The sequence below is a fragment of the Curcuma longa genome, chromosome 11, assembly GCF_044706935.1.
Source record: "Curcuma longa cultivar G26 ecotype Majalengka, Jawa Barat chromosome 11, ITB_CL_G26_1.1, whole genome shotgun sequence".
In the NCBI taxonomy this organism is placed as follows: Eukaryota; Viridiplantae; Streptophyta; class Magnoliopsida; order Zingiberales; family Zingiberaceae; genus Curcuma; species Curcuma longa.
This window is the reverse complement of record NC_133871.1, coordinates 30,446,032-30,462,266: the sequence shown is the minus strand read 5'-3', so window position 1 is coordinate 30,462,266 and position 16,235 is coordinate 30,446,032. Positions and strand designations below refer to the sequence as shown.

General features: G+C 37.6%; 3 protein-coding genes and 1 non-coding gene across 4 annotated transcripts; 2 read left to right on the top strand and 2 right to left on the bottom strand.

The window, feature by feature from the left end:
- Positions 1-819: 819 nt before the first annotated feature.
- LOC141839198 (transcription factor RF2b-like) lies at positions 820-5,265 on the top strand. The gene is made up of 4 exons (XM_074726893.1): positions 820-1,421; positions 2,824-2,956; positions 3,868-3,952; positions 4,572-5,265. Exons 1-4 carry the CDS (start codon positions 865-867, stop codon positions 4,931-4,933), a joined length of 1,137 nt encoding a protein of 378 aa, XP_074582994.1. The 5' UTR covers positions 820-864; the 3' UTR covers positions 4,934-5,265.
- A 1,454-nt stretch (positions 5,266-6,719) lies between these two features.
- Positions 6,720-11,861, bottom strand: LOC141837557 (uncharacterized). The gene is given in 8 exon segments (XM_074724937.1): positions 6,720-7,079; positions 7,248-7,310; positions 7,425-7,628; positions 8,251-8,350; positions 8,430-8,630; positions 10,096-10,657; positions 10,660-10,762; positions 11,847-11,861. Coding segments are annotated over 8 exon segments (1,353 nt in total). The 3' UTR covers positions 6,720-6,974.
- TRNAS-UGA (transfer RNA serine (anticodon UGA)) lies at positions 11,334-11,415 on the bottom strand. Its single transcript has one exon. It is a non-coding gene; the product is annotated as a tRNA-Ser (tRNA).
- A 2,766-nt stretch (positions 11,862-14,627) lies between the features above and the next one.
- Positions 14,628-15,390, top strand: LOC141836852 (uncharacterized). Its single transcript, XM_074724316.1, has one exon. It carries the CDS (start codon positions 14,698-14,700, stop codon positions 15,202-15,204), a length of 507 nt encoding a protein of 168 aa, XP_074580417.1. The 5' UTR covers positions 14,628-14,697; the 3' UTR covers positions 15,205-15,390.
- The last annotated feature ends 845 nt before the right edge of the window (positions 15,391-16,235 follow it).

The following is a 16,235-nucleotide window of genomic DNA, read 5'->3' as shown; positions in this document are numbered from 1 at the left end:
TGGCGGTAAGAGATATAGTATTGTTTAAAACAATTCGATTTCAAACTCATGCAATGCATGCATATAACATTTGAACAACTAGTGATATTGGAGCATCACGTTAGGAGCTATTTTATTTTTTGAATTTATTTGATGGACGAAACAAGGAACTAGATCATCCATCTCAGAATTAATCGATGTAATTTTTTTATGTACCAATTAAATAAATAAACTTTTCAAATAAATGCAAATAAATTTATAATATTAAATTTGTTAGTTAATTTAATAAACTTAAATTTTTAAATAAATAAATTTAAATTAAGAGCTCTAAAATATCTAAATAAATTAAACTTAAGTTAAGCTCTAGCTAAAAAAATTTAAATAAACTTGAATAATTAATTCATGCAGCTAAGTATGTTTCTAGACAATAATACCAATCCATTATTTCGTATAAATAAATTAAATTTTATGTTACATTCAATATCACTGATTTAATTAATAAAAAAATTTAAAGTATATGAACAATTATGTTCATATCATTATCAAATTTATAAATAAATAAAAATAAAATTATAGATTTTTTTTAAAAAATAAATAAATATAAATTAAGAACTCATTCGAATTTGAAAAAAAAAAGTTAAGTAAAGATAAATAATTATTTTGCATATTTTTCGGGGTTATAATTAAATTTGACTGTTATCCAATATGAAGGAAGCCTTAACGCCAAACTCCTTGTCCCTGTCACTCTCTCACTGTATCACACACACACATTCCTCAAATTAATACATAAACAAACAAAAAGTCTTTCTCTGGATTTGCTCGCGACCTTTCTCCCTGCGCTCCTCACAGTGCTCATGGGAGTTGGAGAGGCGGCGGCGACACCAGATGCAACCCAAGCTCCCAGATCCGCCTACTGGCACTAACCCTAGCAGCATTCCCCCTCTCAATGCCTCCCTCCTAGGCCTCGCCCCCGCCGCTGGAGCTCCCGCCTCCATGTTCCATGCCCCCTCCCTCCCAATGCGAGGCTCCCACCACCGCCGAGCCAGATCTGAGTTCGCATTCCGCCTCCCGGAGGACGATCGAGGTGCGGCCGCCATGGGGGGCGCCGACGAGGTGGCCTCCGATGAGGACCTCTTCAGCACTTTCATGGACATCGAAAAGATCGGCTGCAAGCTGGAGGCCAGCGGATCCGGGTCGGAGGGCGGCGGGGAGTGCACTGATCGGACGGCGGAGAGCTCCGGGCGCGGCGAGGAGAGAAAGGTCGGCGAGGACGCCGCGGGGGCGAATCCGAAGCATAGGCATAGCGGTTCGGTCGACGGATCGTCGTCGGCGGTGTCGCTGAAGAGGGAACCGGCGTTTGGGGAAGTGATGGAGGGGAAGAAGGCTATGACGCCGGAGCAGCTTGCGGAGCTCGCCGTCGTTGATCCTAAGAGAGCCAAAAGGTGAGTCCTTTAGGAGTTTTTACCAAAAATTAGCTTGCTTCTCTTTTTATGGTTTTTCTTCGTTCAACTTTTTCTTTCATTCTTTAGTCTCTGAGGATTTTAGAGTAACATTGGTTTTGTTGATTTCATCTTTTCAGTTGGAAGTGTTCAATAAAGTCGAAGAACAGACCTAAGGAATCTAATTTTTCTTTTTGAACAGAATGTCTAAAGCTTTGGTTAAATAATGGAAATTAATTATTTTACGGTTATGTTTGAAGGAACTCAATTTATTATGTCTAAAGTTTCTACTGTGGGAAAATAAATTTCCCTGTTTTTTGTGACTGTTTGATATCAACATTCACCTAACACCTGGTGTGCTTGAATCCTAGATCTTGCAATGACAACAAGAAGAAAAATCTTGCCACTTCTATTTTGACACCCTAGTTTAGTCCCATGTGGAGAATTGTGGGCTAATGATGAAGCTTTATAAGCTTATATGGGTGAATTACTGGTAAATATATACATCGTTAGGGATGATATTTGGGTTATTAGTTGGACTTTGGGCCTCCATAAAAGGCATCAAGCTTAGTTTACTCCACATAGAAAATTGTGGCATAATGTGAACTTCTTTTTGAGCTTAAGCATTTTGGACTATTCTTTTGGGCCCATCAAAGTTATCAGATTAGTTCTCACATTTAGGCGGGTCATGGCATATGCAGCTATCTCTGATCCATTAGTGTGTTATTGCATCTAATTATCTAAGGGCTTACATTTTTGTGGCATTTAATATTAGGTGCAGCTATGTCATGTAAGTATTAGAAGTGCGTCTGGGCTGGCCGCTGCGTGCACTTCCCGATTTACCCTGCTATGAAATAGTCAATGGGACTAAGGGATTTATCATTTTTTAGTAAGGCATGAAGCTATTATCTGAATATAAGCTGAACCATTTACTTTGCTTCACAATGATTATCATGTATGTTATTTTCATGGACTATATTACTTGGACTTGAGTACTTTTATCTTACAGAGATAAGAAACCAGGTGTTTGATACCTCATTCAAAAAAAAAAAATTTGCACATGGTCAATTAGATTGTTGGTGTCGGCCTCGAACTGTCACTGTTCATTGTCGAACATAGGTACAGGGATAATCAGACTTCAAATAAAAAAAATTAGATGGATAGTAGGTCGTTTGATTTCTTCAAGCATGAAAAATTAATTGGTAAGATATACACACCCTTCTGTGCCACAAAATTTCAGAGTAGCTGTTAATTAGTCAGTGTTTGTATCTATAATTATGACTTCCAAGTCACCACCAATTCTTCTTATCATATGCATTATTAATTGTTTGATTTTTCACATTATTTCATATCACTCATGTTAGACATTTTCAGAATTCTTCTGATTATTTGTCACAAAATACAGAATTCTAGCAAATCGACAGTCTGCAGCTCGCTCCAAAGAAAGAAAGGCTCGCTATATATCAGAACTTGAAAGGAAAGTTCAGACTCTCCAAACTGAAGCTACGACTCTCTCTGCACAACTAACACTGTTTCAGGTCTGTACTAGTTAGGTATTTAATCCTGCTGTTGATTTAGGTTTCGCATGAACTTCTCAGGCAGTTTTCTTTCATTATTTCATTCAAAAGAGTCACGTAGAAAAGTATAAAGCCATTGATCCTTGCGTTTGCTTGATAAAAGCTGTTCCTTGCCTTTTAGCTATAAAAGAAGATAATCAACTACAGTAGTTGGTTCAATTCAAAAACTGATTTCAATTCTATAAGCCAATTCGCTTTGCGCTCCACTATCTGTTGTCTTTTCAGTCCACATTACATGTTTTGATTCCAAACGGTAGGGTATGGATGTTCGAAATATTGAACTTACAATTTCTAATGGACAAGCAAATCTCTTTTCAGTTAAAGCATGGTTTATTTCCATATAAATAGTTTGTTTTCCAGTTCAATCTCCTTTACCACCTCTGTTTCTTTGAGATGGGAGCTGACAACTACATCCATAATCTCATTTAATTTTGTTGCTTCCCAATATGGCATAATCCTCTTACTCTTTGCTGTTCTGTGGTAACTTAATTTTCTATGGTTATATCCTTGTGAAATGATTAAATTTTACACATCATTTAACTTTGTAACCTTCTGCTTTGTCAATTCAATCTGACAATCAGATATTCGAATCCCCTAATTGACCTGTTGTATTCTTGAGCACTCTCACAGTATATGGGCTAAGAGTCTCAAACTATGTAGTTTTAATTCCTGTCGGAAGATACAAAAGTGAATTTTGGGTAGATATTATCGTGAACTATGATTAATACTTGTGAGGAAATACCATTAATCACATTCCATTGTTTATTAATTAAAATATCTGCCTCAATTCTACTGTTTGCTTAGTGACTAGATAATTATTATTTCTACTATCCCAAGTTTGAGCCTTTTTTTGTTACTTTCTTCCATTCCAGAGAGACACAGCTGGACTGTCTGCAGAGAACAATGAACTTAAGCTACGGTTACAAGCTATGGAACAGCAATCTCAATTACGTGATGGTGAGTACTTTGTTTCCTTAGCCGCACCTCTTATTCATAGGACGATCAAATTATCTTCTGCCACTCCAAGTAGAAGTTTATTCTGCCTCTGGATCTACCAATCACCATGAAGGAATACATTGACAATTCATGACCATTCAGGTGGTTAAAGGCTTCGAGTCTAAAGGTCCCGTGCATGTGCTTCATTCTGGTTAAGTTTGCAAATAATATTTTTGTTTGAAGTTAATTATTTGGTATGGATCATCAAAGAATTTGCAGAAAAAATCTACATCTATAGTTTCCAAGATTTACAACATGTAGGATGATTGTTGTCTCCAAGTCATTGCATTTCCTACTGTTATGTATGTTGACTAAGCCGTTTTCCATTGTTTAGCCTTTGTTGGATATATATGTTTGTGATTGCTTTACCATGGAATCGAGACCCTCAACCTTGTGATCATAGCTATTGTTTCTCAAAGCACATGGATGTTTTTAAGTTTTTACGAGTTGAAGTGGATATGACATGAGATTTTTCCAACAAAGCATCATACTTGTGTATTCGAAAACAACATGAAACCTCAAGCTGTTCTTATAATCTATACATACAATTCGTTTGACTGTTTCTTTCATGTCCTTTCAGCACTGAATGAGGCGCTAAAGCAAGACGTCCAAAGACTGAAGGCTGCAACAGGTGAAATTTTAAAACCCGACGAAGCATACAACATTGGACTACATAATGTACCTTTCAACCCATCATTCTTCATGCTTCCCCAACAACAGTCGGTCCACCTCCAAGCTATTCAGTTAAGACCGCCTTTGTTCGACCAACCACAGCCTGGTGTTGCAAACCAGCAAATGCGTCAACAACTCAAAGGCCATCCCGAGGAACTGCAGCAAGACCCCCTTGGAAGGCTTCAGGGATTGGATATCAACAAAGGTTCCCAGCGCACAAAATCTGAGAGTTCCACACTTTCTGTGAGTGAAAGCAGCAGCACTTTCTAACAATCCAATCCCTATTCAACAAGCTCACAGTAGACCTGTTGAGATCAACACCCTGATGCTCCATGAATGCTGTATTCTTTATTCATTGATTGTATTGATCCGAAACTGTTTTGTGAAAGTTCTGGTGAGAGCATCATTTGTCTCCTTGGTCCATCAGTCAAGGTCCCAAATTTGGATTTGTGTGTTTGATCTTTGCATGTTCAGCAGCATGCATCTATCTACCTTGTGTTCTAAAGTTGAAAATGTATGCTTCTTCTAACTTTTATCCCAGAACAAATTGTGTATGTTCATACCTCAAAACTATCGATGTATTCGTCATGATTTGTGCTCGAGTGTAGTCCTATGATGATTGAATAAGATTAGTTGAATGATAATTTATTTCTTTGCTTCCAAAACCTCGCATGACATGCTCACTCTATAAATGAAGATTTATTTTATATCAAGTCAAAGTAAGATGATATATATATATATATTTCTCAAGGTGGGCGGCTATCTATGAGTGCATGAGAGTCTGTTGAATGCTTTTGCCGTTGTACTAGATGAAATTTATCATTTCAATGGTTTTATATGATTGATTTCACGATCATTTATGAGGAGATAAATCGAAAAACTACAGTTAACTATGACGGAAGAGGACATTGCTTCGACTTCATTAAGATTCAACACTTGCCTACTTCAATAATTCTAGAGGCAGAGAACAAAGTAGAGATTTATTGACAGAGGCACACTAGAGGCAGAGAACATTTACTATCACAGAGATTTATTAACAGTTCGAAGTTGGGAAACTTCTTTGAACCCAGCTTGTCTGGGATATAACATTGACAATTGCCACTTTGATTGTTTCATAAGAAGCTTGGCTAAGCTTTACTGAGGAATTATAATCATGTAGCACTATATTTTTCCATTCATGCCAATATTTGGAATCAGAGGTGTTATATCAAGTAACAAGACAAGGAAATGACTTGGATTGGGAGTCTACTTAGTCTCTAAAATCTTTGATCGAAGTTATCTGCTCCTATTTTTTTTTCTACATAAAACAGTTCATGCTATTGATTCTTGTTATAGACTTTAACCAGTTATTGCCAGATGACTAACACTATACAAAAAAAGTTCAAGGTCACCTCAACCCAGCTTTTGTACCAGTCTGCCCTTTACCAATCACTAACCCTGTTTGTATCTGGTCCTTTTCTTGATGGGCTCCTAACAAACCAGAATGTGTTTGCATTCAATTACACAACTCAAGTTCTTGTAAGTACGCTGGCACTTATTGTCTGTTGAAAAAACATAGTTCCCTCTCACACTTGCATTTTTCTTGTAGGTTTTCATTGTGCTTTCTTGCCTAATATCAGTCTCTGTTAACTTCAGTACATTTCTTGTAATTGGCAAGACATCACCAGTAACATACCAAGTTTTGGGACATCTCAAAACCTGCCTGGTTCTGACTTTTGGCTGTGTCTTACTTCATGATCCATTTAGTTGGAGAAATATCTTTGGAATCTTCGTTGCAATAATTGGGATGGTTTTGTATTCTTACTTTTGCATAATTGAAGGCCAGCAAAAAGCTCGGGAAGCAACTGCTCAAATGTTGCAGGTATGCCTGCAATTTCTAAAATTCTGTAATTTCACAATTATTTTCACTCGATTATTTAGATTCTGGGTCCAATTTTGTATTGAGTCATATTATAAATATAACATTTGAGGATACTTACCAAAGTGTCGACCCGGCATTAATGTCGATGGAATAGCTCTAGAATTAACAAGATATGATGATATTCGACCTCCTTACCTCATCTTGAAGACAATTATGGATATGCAGGCACAACCTTCCAATTGATCAATCTTTAGAAAGAGCTATATCCTAAAGCAACAAATGAGAGCAGAACTTCGATACAAGATCCATGATATCTCCGGTGGATGGAGGGGATGAAGCTCCGGTATCGAACTCATGGGACATCAGCTAGTGAGCTTGTGCTGGTGGTTCCACGAGCAATCAGTTTAGCAATGAAACAATGCTTGCAATTGTCTTACTATTTCCTAGTGCTCATGCTGCCCTGAGTCCATGAGCAAACTGAATGCATTTGGCAATTGCACAATTCGTCTTGATTCCGTTCGGTGCGATATGGGATCTGGAAGCAGCATAACCTTCCTGCTCACAGAAAACAAACATTAGGAAAGTTACCATCACGTAGAAGCAAAAAGGAACTTCGAGTTCTTTTGCGAAATGTGACTAAGAGAATATTAGCGCGATGCATTTTCATAGCAGATATTAGAATGATAAAACCTGAAAGCAAATTATCAATATCAGGATACACACCTTTTGAAGGATGTTAATCAGAGTCATAACAGGAGGAGAATTCATTTTGCCTCGTCTTCCTATCTGAGAAACCCGAGCGGAAAATATGAATGAAGCTATATACATATAGCAGTAGGCAAACCAAAGATACTTTTCTTAATCAAATAAACAGGACCAAAAAAGTGTTAGCTGTTGGACCTCATCGACTTTGATGTATCCAGGTGGAAGTCGAGGATCCCCTTCCTCTATCATTTGGTTTAAAAGCTTCTCTAGGTCGATCTCCTTTCGTGTGGTGCACGCCCATCCCCACTCTGTCGCTAAGTGTAACATTTCAGTGACAAATGCTGCATCATGGAGACAACCGATCCAAAGAGGGCCGGAGACAACAAGAGATTTGGATATCTGAAGAGCGAACAAATGCTCAGAAACACATTGAACAGACACAGAAATATAAGCACCACATCGAGAAACGAAAGCAACTGGAGATTAATTTTTTAAGCACAGCAAAGAAATAGATCGGCTTTCTTGTTAATACACTGCAAAATAAGTAAATTTTTGCTAAACCACACCATAGAACTAATGACAAGCAAGCAGAAGCCTCGATGCTAGATTAAATGCCTGTAATAAAAATGAAATATATGTATTTAAATGGAAAACAATTATACAGTAACCTGACTGACAAACGAGCTTGATAACCAACATGTCTGAAAATACCTATAGTTTGATTTACAGTTAAATTTAATGCCCACAGTAAATAGTTCACTGAATCCAAGAATGTGTTTCACCCAAAATCAGGATTTGGATAGTTGCATCAAATTCTATGTATGCCTTGAGAATACAGTTATTATTTATTTCAATTTCTATTAGAGAATGGGTAGGGCAGCTCATCTTAGGGTTCCAGAGACAATGCAAAAAGAATGAATATGTAGAGCTTACTTCGACAGAGATTAGAATGAAAGGTAAACTACTAGCCAAATTTTGAAGCTTTTTTCGTATGATCATATGATTACATTAGTCTACATACCTGGCCACTTCTACAGGTGCAGGAAATTTGTCCAAGTTCCCCCCAAGAAAAAGTTTGAGAGTTACCACAATTGTGGCAATAACTTATGAAACCATATTGGCTGCAAACATAGAGCATGCCATAATTTACAATTAATGAATATAATGCATGAATAAAGAAAGTTAATTTCTATGTGTCACCTATTATCTTGAAGTTGTCCACGGTTCACGCGTAACATTACTCAGAATACAGGTCCATGATATGAATAATAAGAGAAAAGTGGTGATACATGATAGCCTATAACAGCTGCTTCCCGTAAAACACCACCTATAAGCATCCGTAAACCGATCTCATTGGAAAATGGCATTGGGCGAACATATGCTCCATATGAAGCTAAAGAACTAGGAGGTAAAATGGAATTACACATCACAATAGATGTCAATGAACCAATCAATTTACCATGAATGAATTGAAAAGATATTACATAACTAGCATGACCAACAAAGTATATTTCTTAGCTAGTGAGTTGTGCAAGCACTTAGTATTAATAATTTTGCACTTGCACTCTCCAGCTCCAAGAAGGAAGAGAATAAAAACTTACGACGTCTAGATAAATGGCTTCTCAGAACATCTGAAAAACTTAAAAGTGATTACATGTTTAAACAAGCAAAGCATGCTAGCCTATCCATGATAGAAAAGAAAATACAAATCTAGAGAATATTCACACAGTGATTACTAATAAGTAGCTCAACTCAGCATCATTAAGTCAACAAACTTGGATGAATTGTTTCAACTAAGTAAGCAATTGATATTTCATAAATGCAGCAGATTAGAACTGCAAGGCATAGAACAACAACATGCTCCTTGGCACTTAGACTGGATATGAGAAAATATGGAATGGAAAACCTGTGATTAATTTGTCCACATTGAATCTTATTAGCCTCTTGTAATCTTTTACAACTTCTTTTGAAATGTAACCTGTGTCTGACAACAAAATATGTGAATTGAAATTATCATCCAAAAATTTGGGATTTGGAAATACACTCAGAATTGGTCAGATCTGTGTCTGAGATTTTTCAGAAATTCATGCAAACGCACAATATTGTCCACACTCTATGCATGAAACATAAGAAATGAGAAATCAATTCTCATTTTATAGCTCAATTCACATTTTCTCACTTAAATACAAGAAACATGAGAATTGGGATTAGAATTCCTAGAAGTTCTTGTCAAATATCGAATTGAGATTCATTTCCATCAGGAATTAGTTCCAAACAATCTGAGGATTCGATAGGCAACTAGCAAAATGATGCAAACACATAAGGATTATAACTTTTGACGAGAAGGCATGGTCGGAAATAAGCTATTCAGTTACCTTTATTCAGTACCAGATAAAACATGTACCGGCCCATATTCGGACCCATCCGACATCGTTTAGTGCTCCGTCCGCATATTCGAATTTATTTTTTACTATTTATAGTAATTTTCTTTTTTTTTTATATTTTTGACTTTGTCAAGCTAGGATTTTGGTTTATAATATTTATAAGATGTGTATAGCCGTTTACGGCCCGTTTGGATTGATTAATAAAATTTTCCTTTTTTAGGCAAAAACGCGGCGGCGGCGGCAATCCATTCGTTTTTCTAATTTTTCAATCTTGATCTCTTCTTTTTTCAATTTCTTGATCTTGATCCCTAACCCCTTCGGAATAATCACTATTTTGTCCGGCGTCACAAAACCAAGAAGGTAAACGAGAAGGTAAATAATATTCTGTTGCTTCAAAATTGATACAACTATAGGGAGTAAGGAAAAGAAAATGAAAGACGAATTGCATTGGTCACTAACAAGCATAGCTAAGCTTAGCTTACCAGTGAGGTCGATGCCCTCCTGAGGAATGCCCATCAGTGGAGGTGATGTACAGCAATCCTCCCTTCCTGACCGTGGCAACAGCCATCCTCAGGAACGAGGAGTCGCTCCCGAAGGAATCAACGTCCACGAAATCGAAGAACTCCCTGCGGAGGTAGATCTCGGCCAGGACCCTGTTGGCGTCGAGGTGGCTGACGACCCAGCGGCGCTCGCCGCCTGGAGACACACGGGGGTGGCGGGATAGATTGGAGAGTATGAGGGGCCGGCAGTCCTCGGAGGCGTCGTTGGCCCAGACGAAGTCGGCGCCGGCCTGGGCCAGGTAACGGAGAGCGCGGATGCCGCAGCCGCACATTGCATCGACGACACGGAGGCCACCACCGCTGCAGAGGGACTGGCGGTGAATGGCGGCGGAGAGGACGCCGAGGTCGCGGCCCACGGCGCTCTCGCTGCGGAAGAAGGAATCGCCGGTCTCGAACTCGACGCCGCGCTCAGTCTGCGAGGCGTTGGCGGGAAACGAAAGACGACGGGTCGGGTTTCGTATACGGGTAAGGAGGAAGGGGGGAAGGGAGGGATGGGAAAGAAGTGGGCCGCGACGGCGGCCATGGCGGAGGAGGAGAGCAGGGAGGCAGCGGCGTTTGGGATAACGAATCGGGGGTAACGTGGTTGAGGCTGCCCGGTTTAGATTAAAAGATGAATAATATTTTATTTGCAAATTTAACGTCAGTGTGGGTGTCGCTCAGATGGTAGGCATTTTTGCTTAACATACGAGACGTATGTATATCGATATCCTGCATCTACTATAATTTTTACAATTTTAAAATAAATTTATATATATTAATAATAAAATTTTTTTAATTATTATAATTCAGTTTTTAAATTTAAAAAATAATGATAAAAAAAATTTTATTTAATTTTTAGAATCATAAAAAATCTTAAACGATTAAAATAATCACATTTCGAATCTATAATTTATTTATTAATATTTTATTGATATAATAGTAATACTGTATTATTTAAAAATTAATTATAATTTAAATTAAATAAGATTCTTATTGATAAATTTAAATAAATAATTAAAATTAACTATTCTGAACCAAACAAGTGAAGAATAATTGGGTAGAAAAAGTTAAGAATCATGTATCTGTTGAAGGATTGTTCCTTTGTTTTTCTCATTTGATCGCATAACAGCAACTATCCGTCAGAATACACAATAAAAATGAAAAAATAAGGAAACGTTGATCGTCGACAGCAGGGTTCGAACCTGCGCGGGCAAAGCCCAACAGATTTCAAGTCTGTCTCCTTAACCACTCGGACATATCGACGGATATATTTTTCTTCCAATGAAATCATTTTATTCATATAATCTATTGCTGTAGCAATATGACAAACAAGTTTTAAGATATATTGAAATTGATTTGTAAATATATTACAGAGAAAAAAATTTTCTCTTCTCCATCTCATGGAACCATTTAAATAGATTGAGTTAAAATTTTATCAATTTAAATAGAAGATGAGTCGATCCGTGATGGACTTGATTTGAATCGCAAATTGAGAAAAAAAAATTTCTTCAAAATATAAAATTTAATAGACTAGCTAGTGAACTTGATTTATCTAAATCGTAATTTAAATCTAAAATTTTCAACTTAATCCGTTTAAATTATAATCTAAATTTTTAATTTTTAATTTTTTAATTTTTTGACAGATCCGTAAGTAGAACTGTCAAACGGGCCAACCCATGGCGGGGCGGACTAACCCATGGAGCACCCATCATATGGCGGGCCGGGGCGAGCTAACCCACCAATTTGACGGGTTGAAAAATCTCCAACCCAACCCAACTCAAGGCGGGCCGCGGGTTAGGCGAGCCAACCTGCGGGCCTGTTAAAAAATAAAAAAATATTAAAAATTTTAATTTTGAAGTATAATTTAAATTGATTAAGTTGAAAATTTTAAGTTTGAATTATAATTTTTAAACTTAAATTGTATTTTAAATAGATAAAACTCACTAATTCATTAAGCTTTATACTTTAATTTTAAATTTTAAAATAAATAAATAAACTTTCTCAGCACGCGGGCCAACCCAAGCCCGCCGCGGGCTAACCCACGTGGGTCGCGGGCCAATCCACCTCAACCCATCTTAAAATGGGTTGATAAAATTTCAACCCAACCCGCCTAAATTTTTTGGCGGGGCGGGCCAATCCGACGGGCCTAACCCAACTTGACGGCTATATCCGTAAGTTGGCTCGTCTAATCTGTAATACGTCTTGAGTTGAAGATTTTCTAATTCGTCAAATTGATCCGCCCACCCATTCTGTCTCATTATATAATGCATGGATTTCTAACGAATTAATCTGTCTTATCGTGGATTAGTCCGTTTGATAGTTTTGATTATGTGTTTAGTGAAATGAAAACATTAAAAAATTATCATGATTGCATCACAGTGACCTTACCTTACCACAAAGGAAAGTCTCATGATGAATATGAGACACCTGCTCCTCACGCTAACTTATTAAGTGGTGAACTCCTAGATTATATTAATTGTCATGCTAATACACTACTTAAAAAGCAGCAAATTTAAAAAGAAAGAGACAAAAAAAGTTGTCATTTCCTTTTCATGACTGTGACTTAAATGGACTCTTAACTGTTTAGTGAGAGCCTCTAATCCTCGCATTAATGGAGTATCATTGAATTTGAGGTGGAGCAATTAATCAGAACAACACATGCCATGATTAAGTGGGCTCCACAACAGTGAGTACCTTCACGGGTCTGGACTTTGGTGGATTAATCCATTCAAATTCATTTTAAAATGAGTTGATAAAATTTCAACTTAATCCGTTTAAATTATTTGATGAAATGAGTCAACCCGATAAATCTAATTCAAATTGACGACTCTAATATCATGTCCATGTCTTTTGATGATGCTTTAGTTCAGGAATTTTTATCCCTACGGACTAGCACAGATGATTCTTGCATGAGCATTGACGTAGTAAAATTTTGAAGTCAATTTTCAATGGGTACGAAATGTCTCACGTTGAATGCCTCCCCCCCTCTGTATAGGAAATTCTTTTGTCAGTACTTAGTGGATTAGATCGCGTTATAGTGTGACATGATCTTGCTCGTTGATTGTTAATTTAAGGAATTTTATCAAGAAAAATATTGTATATATAATATTTTTTATTAACTTAAATTAAAAAACAATATCATTTTATATGTTGTTGTAGTGATTACTGTAATAGCGATTAAATACATTATTAAAATAGTAATCCTGTTTTAGCATTTTAAAAAGGAATGAGTTTTTAACCATTTTAATAATTAAAGTCATCCTTTTTAATTCGTGCCCAATATAAAGCATATAAACTTTATATGCATATACAAAAGTGGTCTTCATAATACTTCTGTTCTTGTTTTGGCTTGAACTACACTCGACCTTGGCTCACGTGGTTGCACGCTTCTTCAAAAGCGTTTGATAACTATTAAAAGTTAAAAAAAAAAAAAAAAAAACTATGATTGCAAAATGTTGTATGAATGGAATCCAAATGTCTCTATAACTATTAAACACTTTTTATCAAAAAAAAAATCACGTTCACTTAATTATTTCACGAAGCAGATTGAGAGAGAAGTTTTGTACTCTTTGTTGAAATACAATCAATATTCTACATTAAAAATACATTAAAAACACATTAAAAAATTAAAATTATATAGAGATATCTATATTAGTATGAAACTTTTTAGATAAAATTTAAAAATAAAACTATGAAGACGTGGATCTAAAATGGATAATATTATATTATTTTGGAGTTATATGTGGATTCTATCGGATCGATCTAACAGTGATATCAGAGCAGGTCTATGTGAGTGTCATGTAAGGTCCTGAACAAAGAAATGATTGGGGATTTCTAGTAAGAAATCTGTTGAAACCATTAAGGGAGTAGGTCCGTTGGGATCTAGACTAGTAAGGGATCCGTTGGGACCATTAGGGAAAGACTTCCAGTGGTCATTTGTTTGAAGGGGTAAATTATTGAAATATAATCAAAGTCTCACATGGAAAAAGATCCAGAGATTATAAGATGAAGATATCTATATTAATATGAGACCTTTTTAGTAAAACTCATAAATAAAATCATGACAATGTGGACTCAAAATAGACAATATCATATCATTTTAAAGATATATATGAATTTCATACACTCTTGACCCACACAATTCTAAAATAGTTTTAAAAATATTAATATATATTAAAATATATTTTATTTTTAATTATAACAATGCCCTCCTTTCTTAATGTTTTATCTTCAGGTGGTAATTATATATATATATTGAAATTTTGATGATAAAATGAAAAGTTTAAAATTATTCAAAGGGAAATAATTTTTTTTAAAAAAAAATATTGAGAGTTTTAAGAACATTTTAGAAGTTTTATCTTAAATTGTGAGACAAATCCATCCCAGCGTCTGCCAACTCTGAAGTCTCAATTTCAGAATTTCTATAATTACATCACGACTCGCTCTCCATCTCCCAGTTGAATGCCCCCCACAGCAGCCACACCGTGGCAGCGTCCGCATATCCATCCGCCTTGTAGTTCGTCGGAGGAAGCTAAATTACTAGAGATGATCTCCGGCGGTGGTTCCTCCCTCCTCCAAATCACGGAGGAAGACAAGTTCTGCGCCAGGTTGCTCTCCAAGGAGACCTCCCTCGCGAACTCCTCCTTCCGAGTGTACTACGGCGTGGCCGCCGCCGGATCGGTGCCTTTCCGCTGGGAATCCCGGCCGGGGACGCCCAAGCACACCCCCGCCCCCGCCGTCCTCCCTCCGCTCACTCCTCCCCCTTCCTACTACTTCTCCAGCCCCAGGAGCAGGACCTGCAGCTCGGCCAAGAAGCCAGCGGGCGCTAAATCCAGCTTCCTGTCCCTCTCCAGGCTCCTCGCTCTCAAGAAGGCCACCGTCGCCGCACCCTCCATGTCCCCTTCCTCCTCCCTGTCGCAGTCCTCCTCCTCTCTCTCATCCTCATCCTCTTACTCGCCGCGCTCCGACCACCACGGACGGCCCTCCGACGACGACGAGGCGGAGTTCTCCGGCGGCGGGTCCCTCGCCTCGACCCTCTGCTTCGGGATGTGAATTTCCTCGTGAAGAAGAACGCGCTGGTGCAATCCACCGGCTGATCAAATCATCATACACTTCATAGTTGTATTTCTATAGTGATGAAGAGCTTCTTCGTCCCATATTTAATTTCTCCACATATGTAATGCATGTCTGATTCACAGTGTTCATATATAGTTCACGTACGTCTCTCTTGCTCCATGATCAGCCATTAGCACTCTTTGAGAATGATTAATTGGAACTAACTGTTTGATTGTTGTCGATACATGCGAGTTTTGCTGCAACTTCCAGGATGAGAAATGAATCTGTCGATTGATCGACTCACATCAATGCATGTGAATGCATGAGGGGCTGGGACCCGCAGAACGAGACCAATGGCGTCAACAGCGGAGAAATGAAGGCAGGCAATGCTTTGAATTAATCAAGTACCAGCCTGCTTTAATTAATTAGACGGGCAAATTTTCCAAAAGGACACATCATTTTCGTTTTTTTATGGACACCTTGTAACTCTGTGTCACAGCTTAATTATACACTTAAAAATTGATCTTTAAAATATTATTTATTCACTGATACACTGTGGATGATTTCAACTTTGGTTCAAGGTTCGTCCGACATGCACATTCTTCAAAGAGAGTCGCCCGAAGAAAGAAAAGGTCCTGAAAAATACTCAAAAAGAGGGTTAGAGTGGCGTCGGAGTTGGATCCCGACGAGCCACTCTGACGCTCAAGTTAGGATACGGCGTGAATATGAGTTTTATGACTTGAGAAAATTAGAGTAGATATGTGTGCGTACCTGTACCCATGGGCATGGGTTACCTTTTTATAATAATTGATTTTTGAAATATTCGTAACCGTTTGAGAAATATTCTGCCGTATCTGTTCTGTTTTTGGAGAGACTTTGTCTGTCTATACATATTCAAGGGTGCGTTCCTATTTCGGAAGTTGATCTTGAAGGCAGGGATCGCGCTGAGACCGAGTCATGAGATTGGCACATGACTTTGGGACCGAGTTATGAGATCGGCACGTGATGTTGGGACCAAGTCATGAGTT

Coding starts and splice junctions, on each gene's coding strand:
- LOC141839198 (XM_074726893.1), top strand. CDS start 865: ATGCAACCCAAGCTCCCAGATCCGCCTACTGGCACTAACCCTAGCAGC. Junction 2,957..3,867: donor CACAACTAACACTGTTTCAG/GTCTGTACTAGT, acceptor CTTCCATTCCAG/AGAGACACAGCTGGACTGTC. Junction 3,953..4,571: donor GCAATCTCAATTACGTGATG/GTGAGTACTTTG, acceptor ATGTCCTTTCAG/CACTGAATGAGGCGCTAAAG.
- LOC141836852 (XM_074724316.1), top strand. CDS start 14,698: ATGATCTCCGGCGGTGGTTCCTCCCTCCTCCAAATCACGGAGGAAGAC.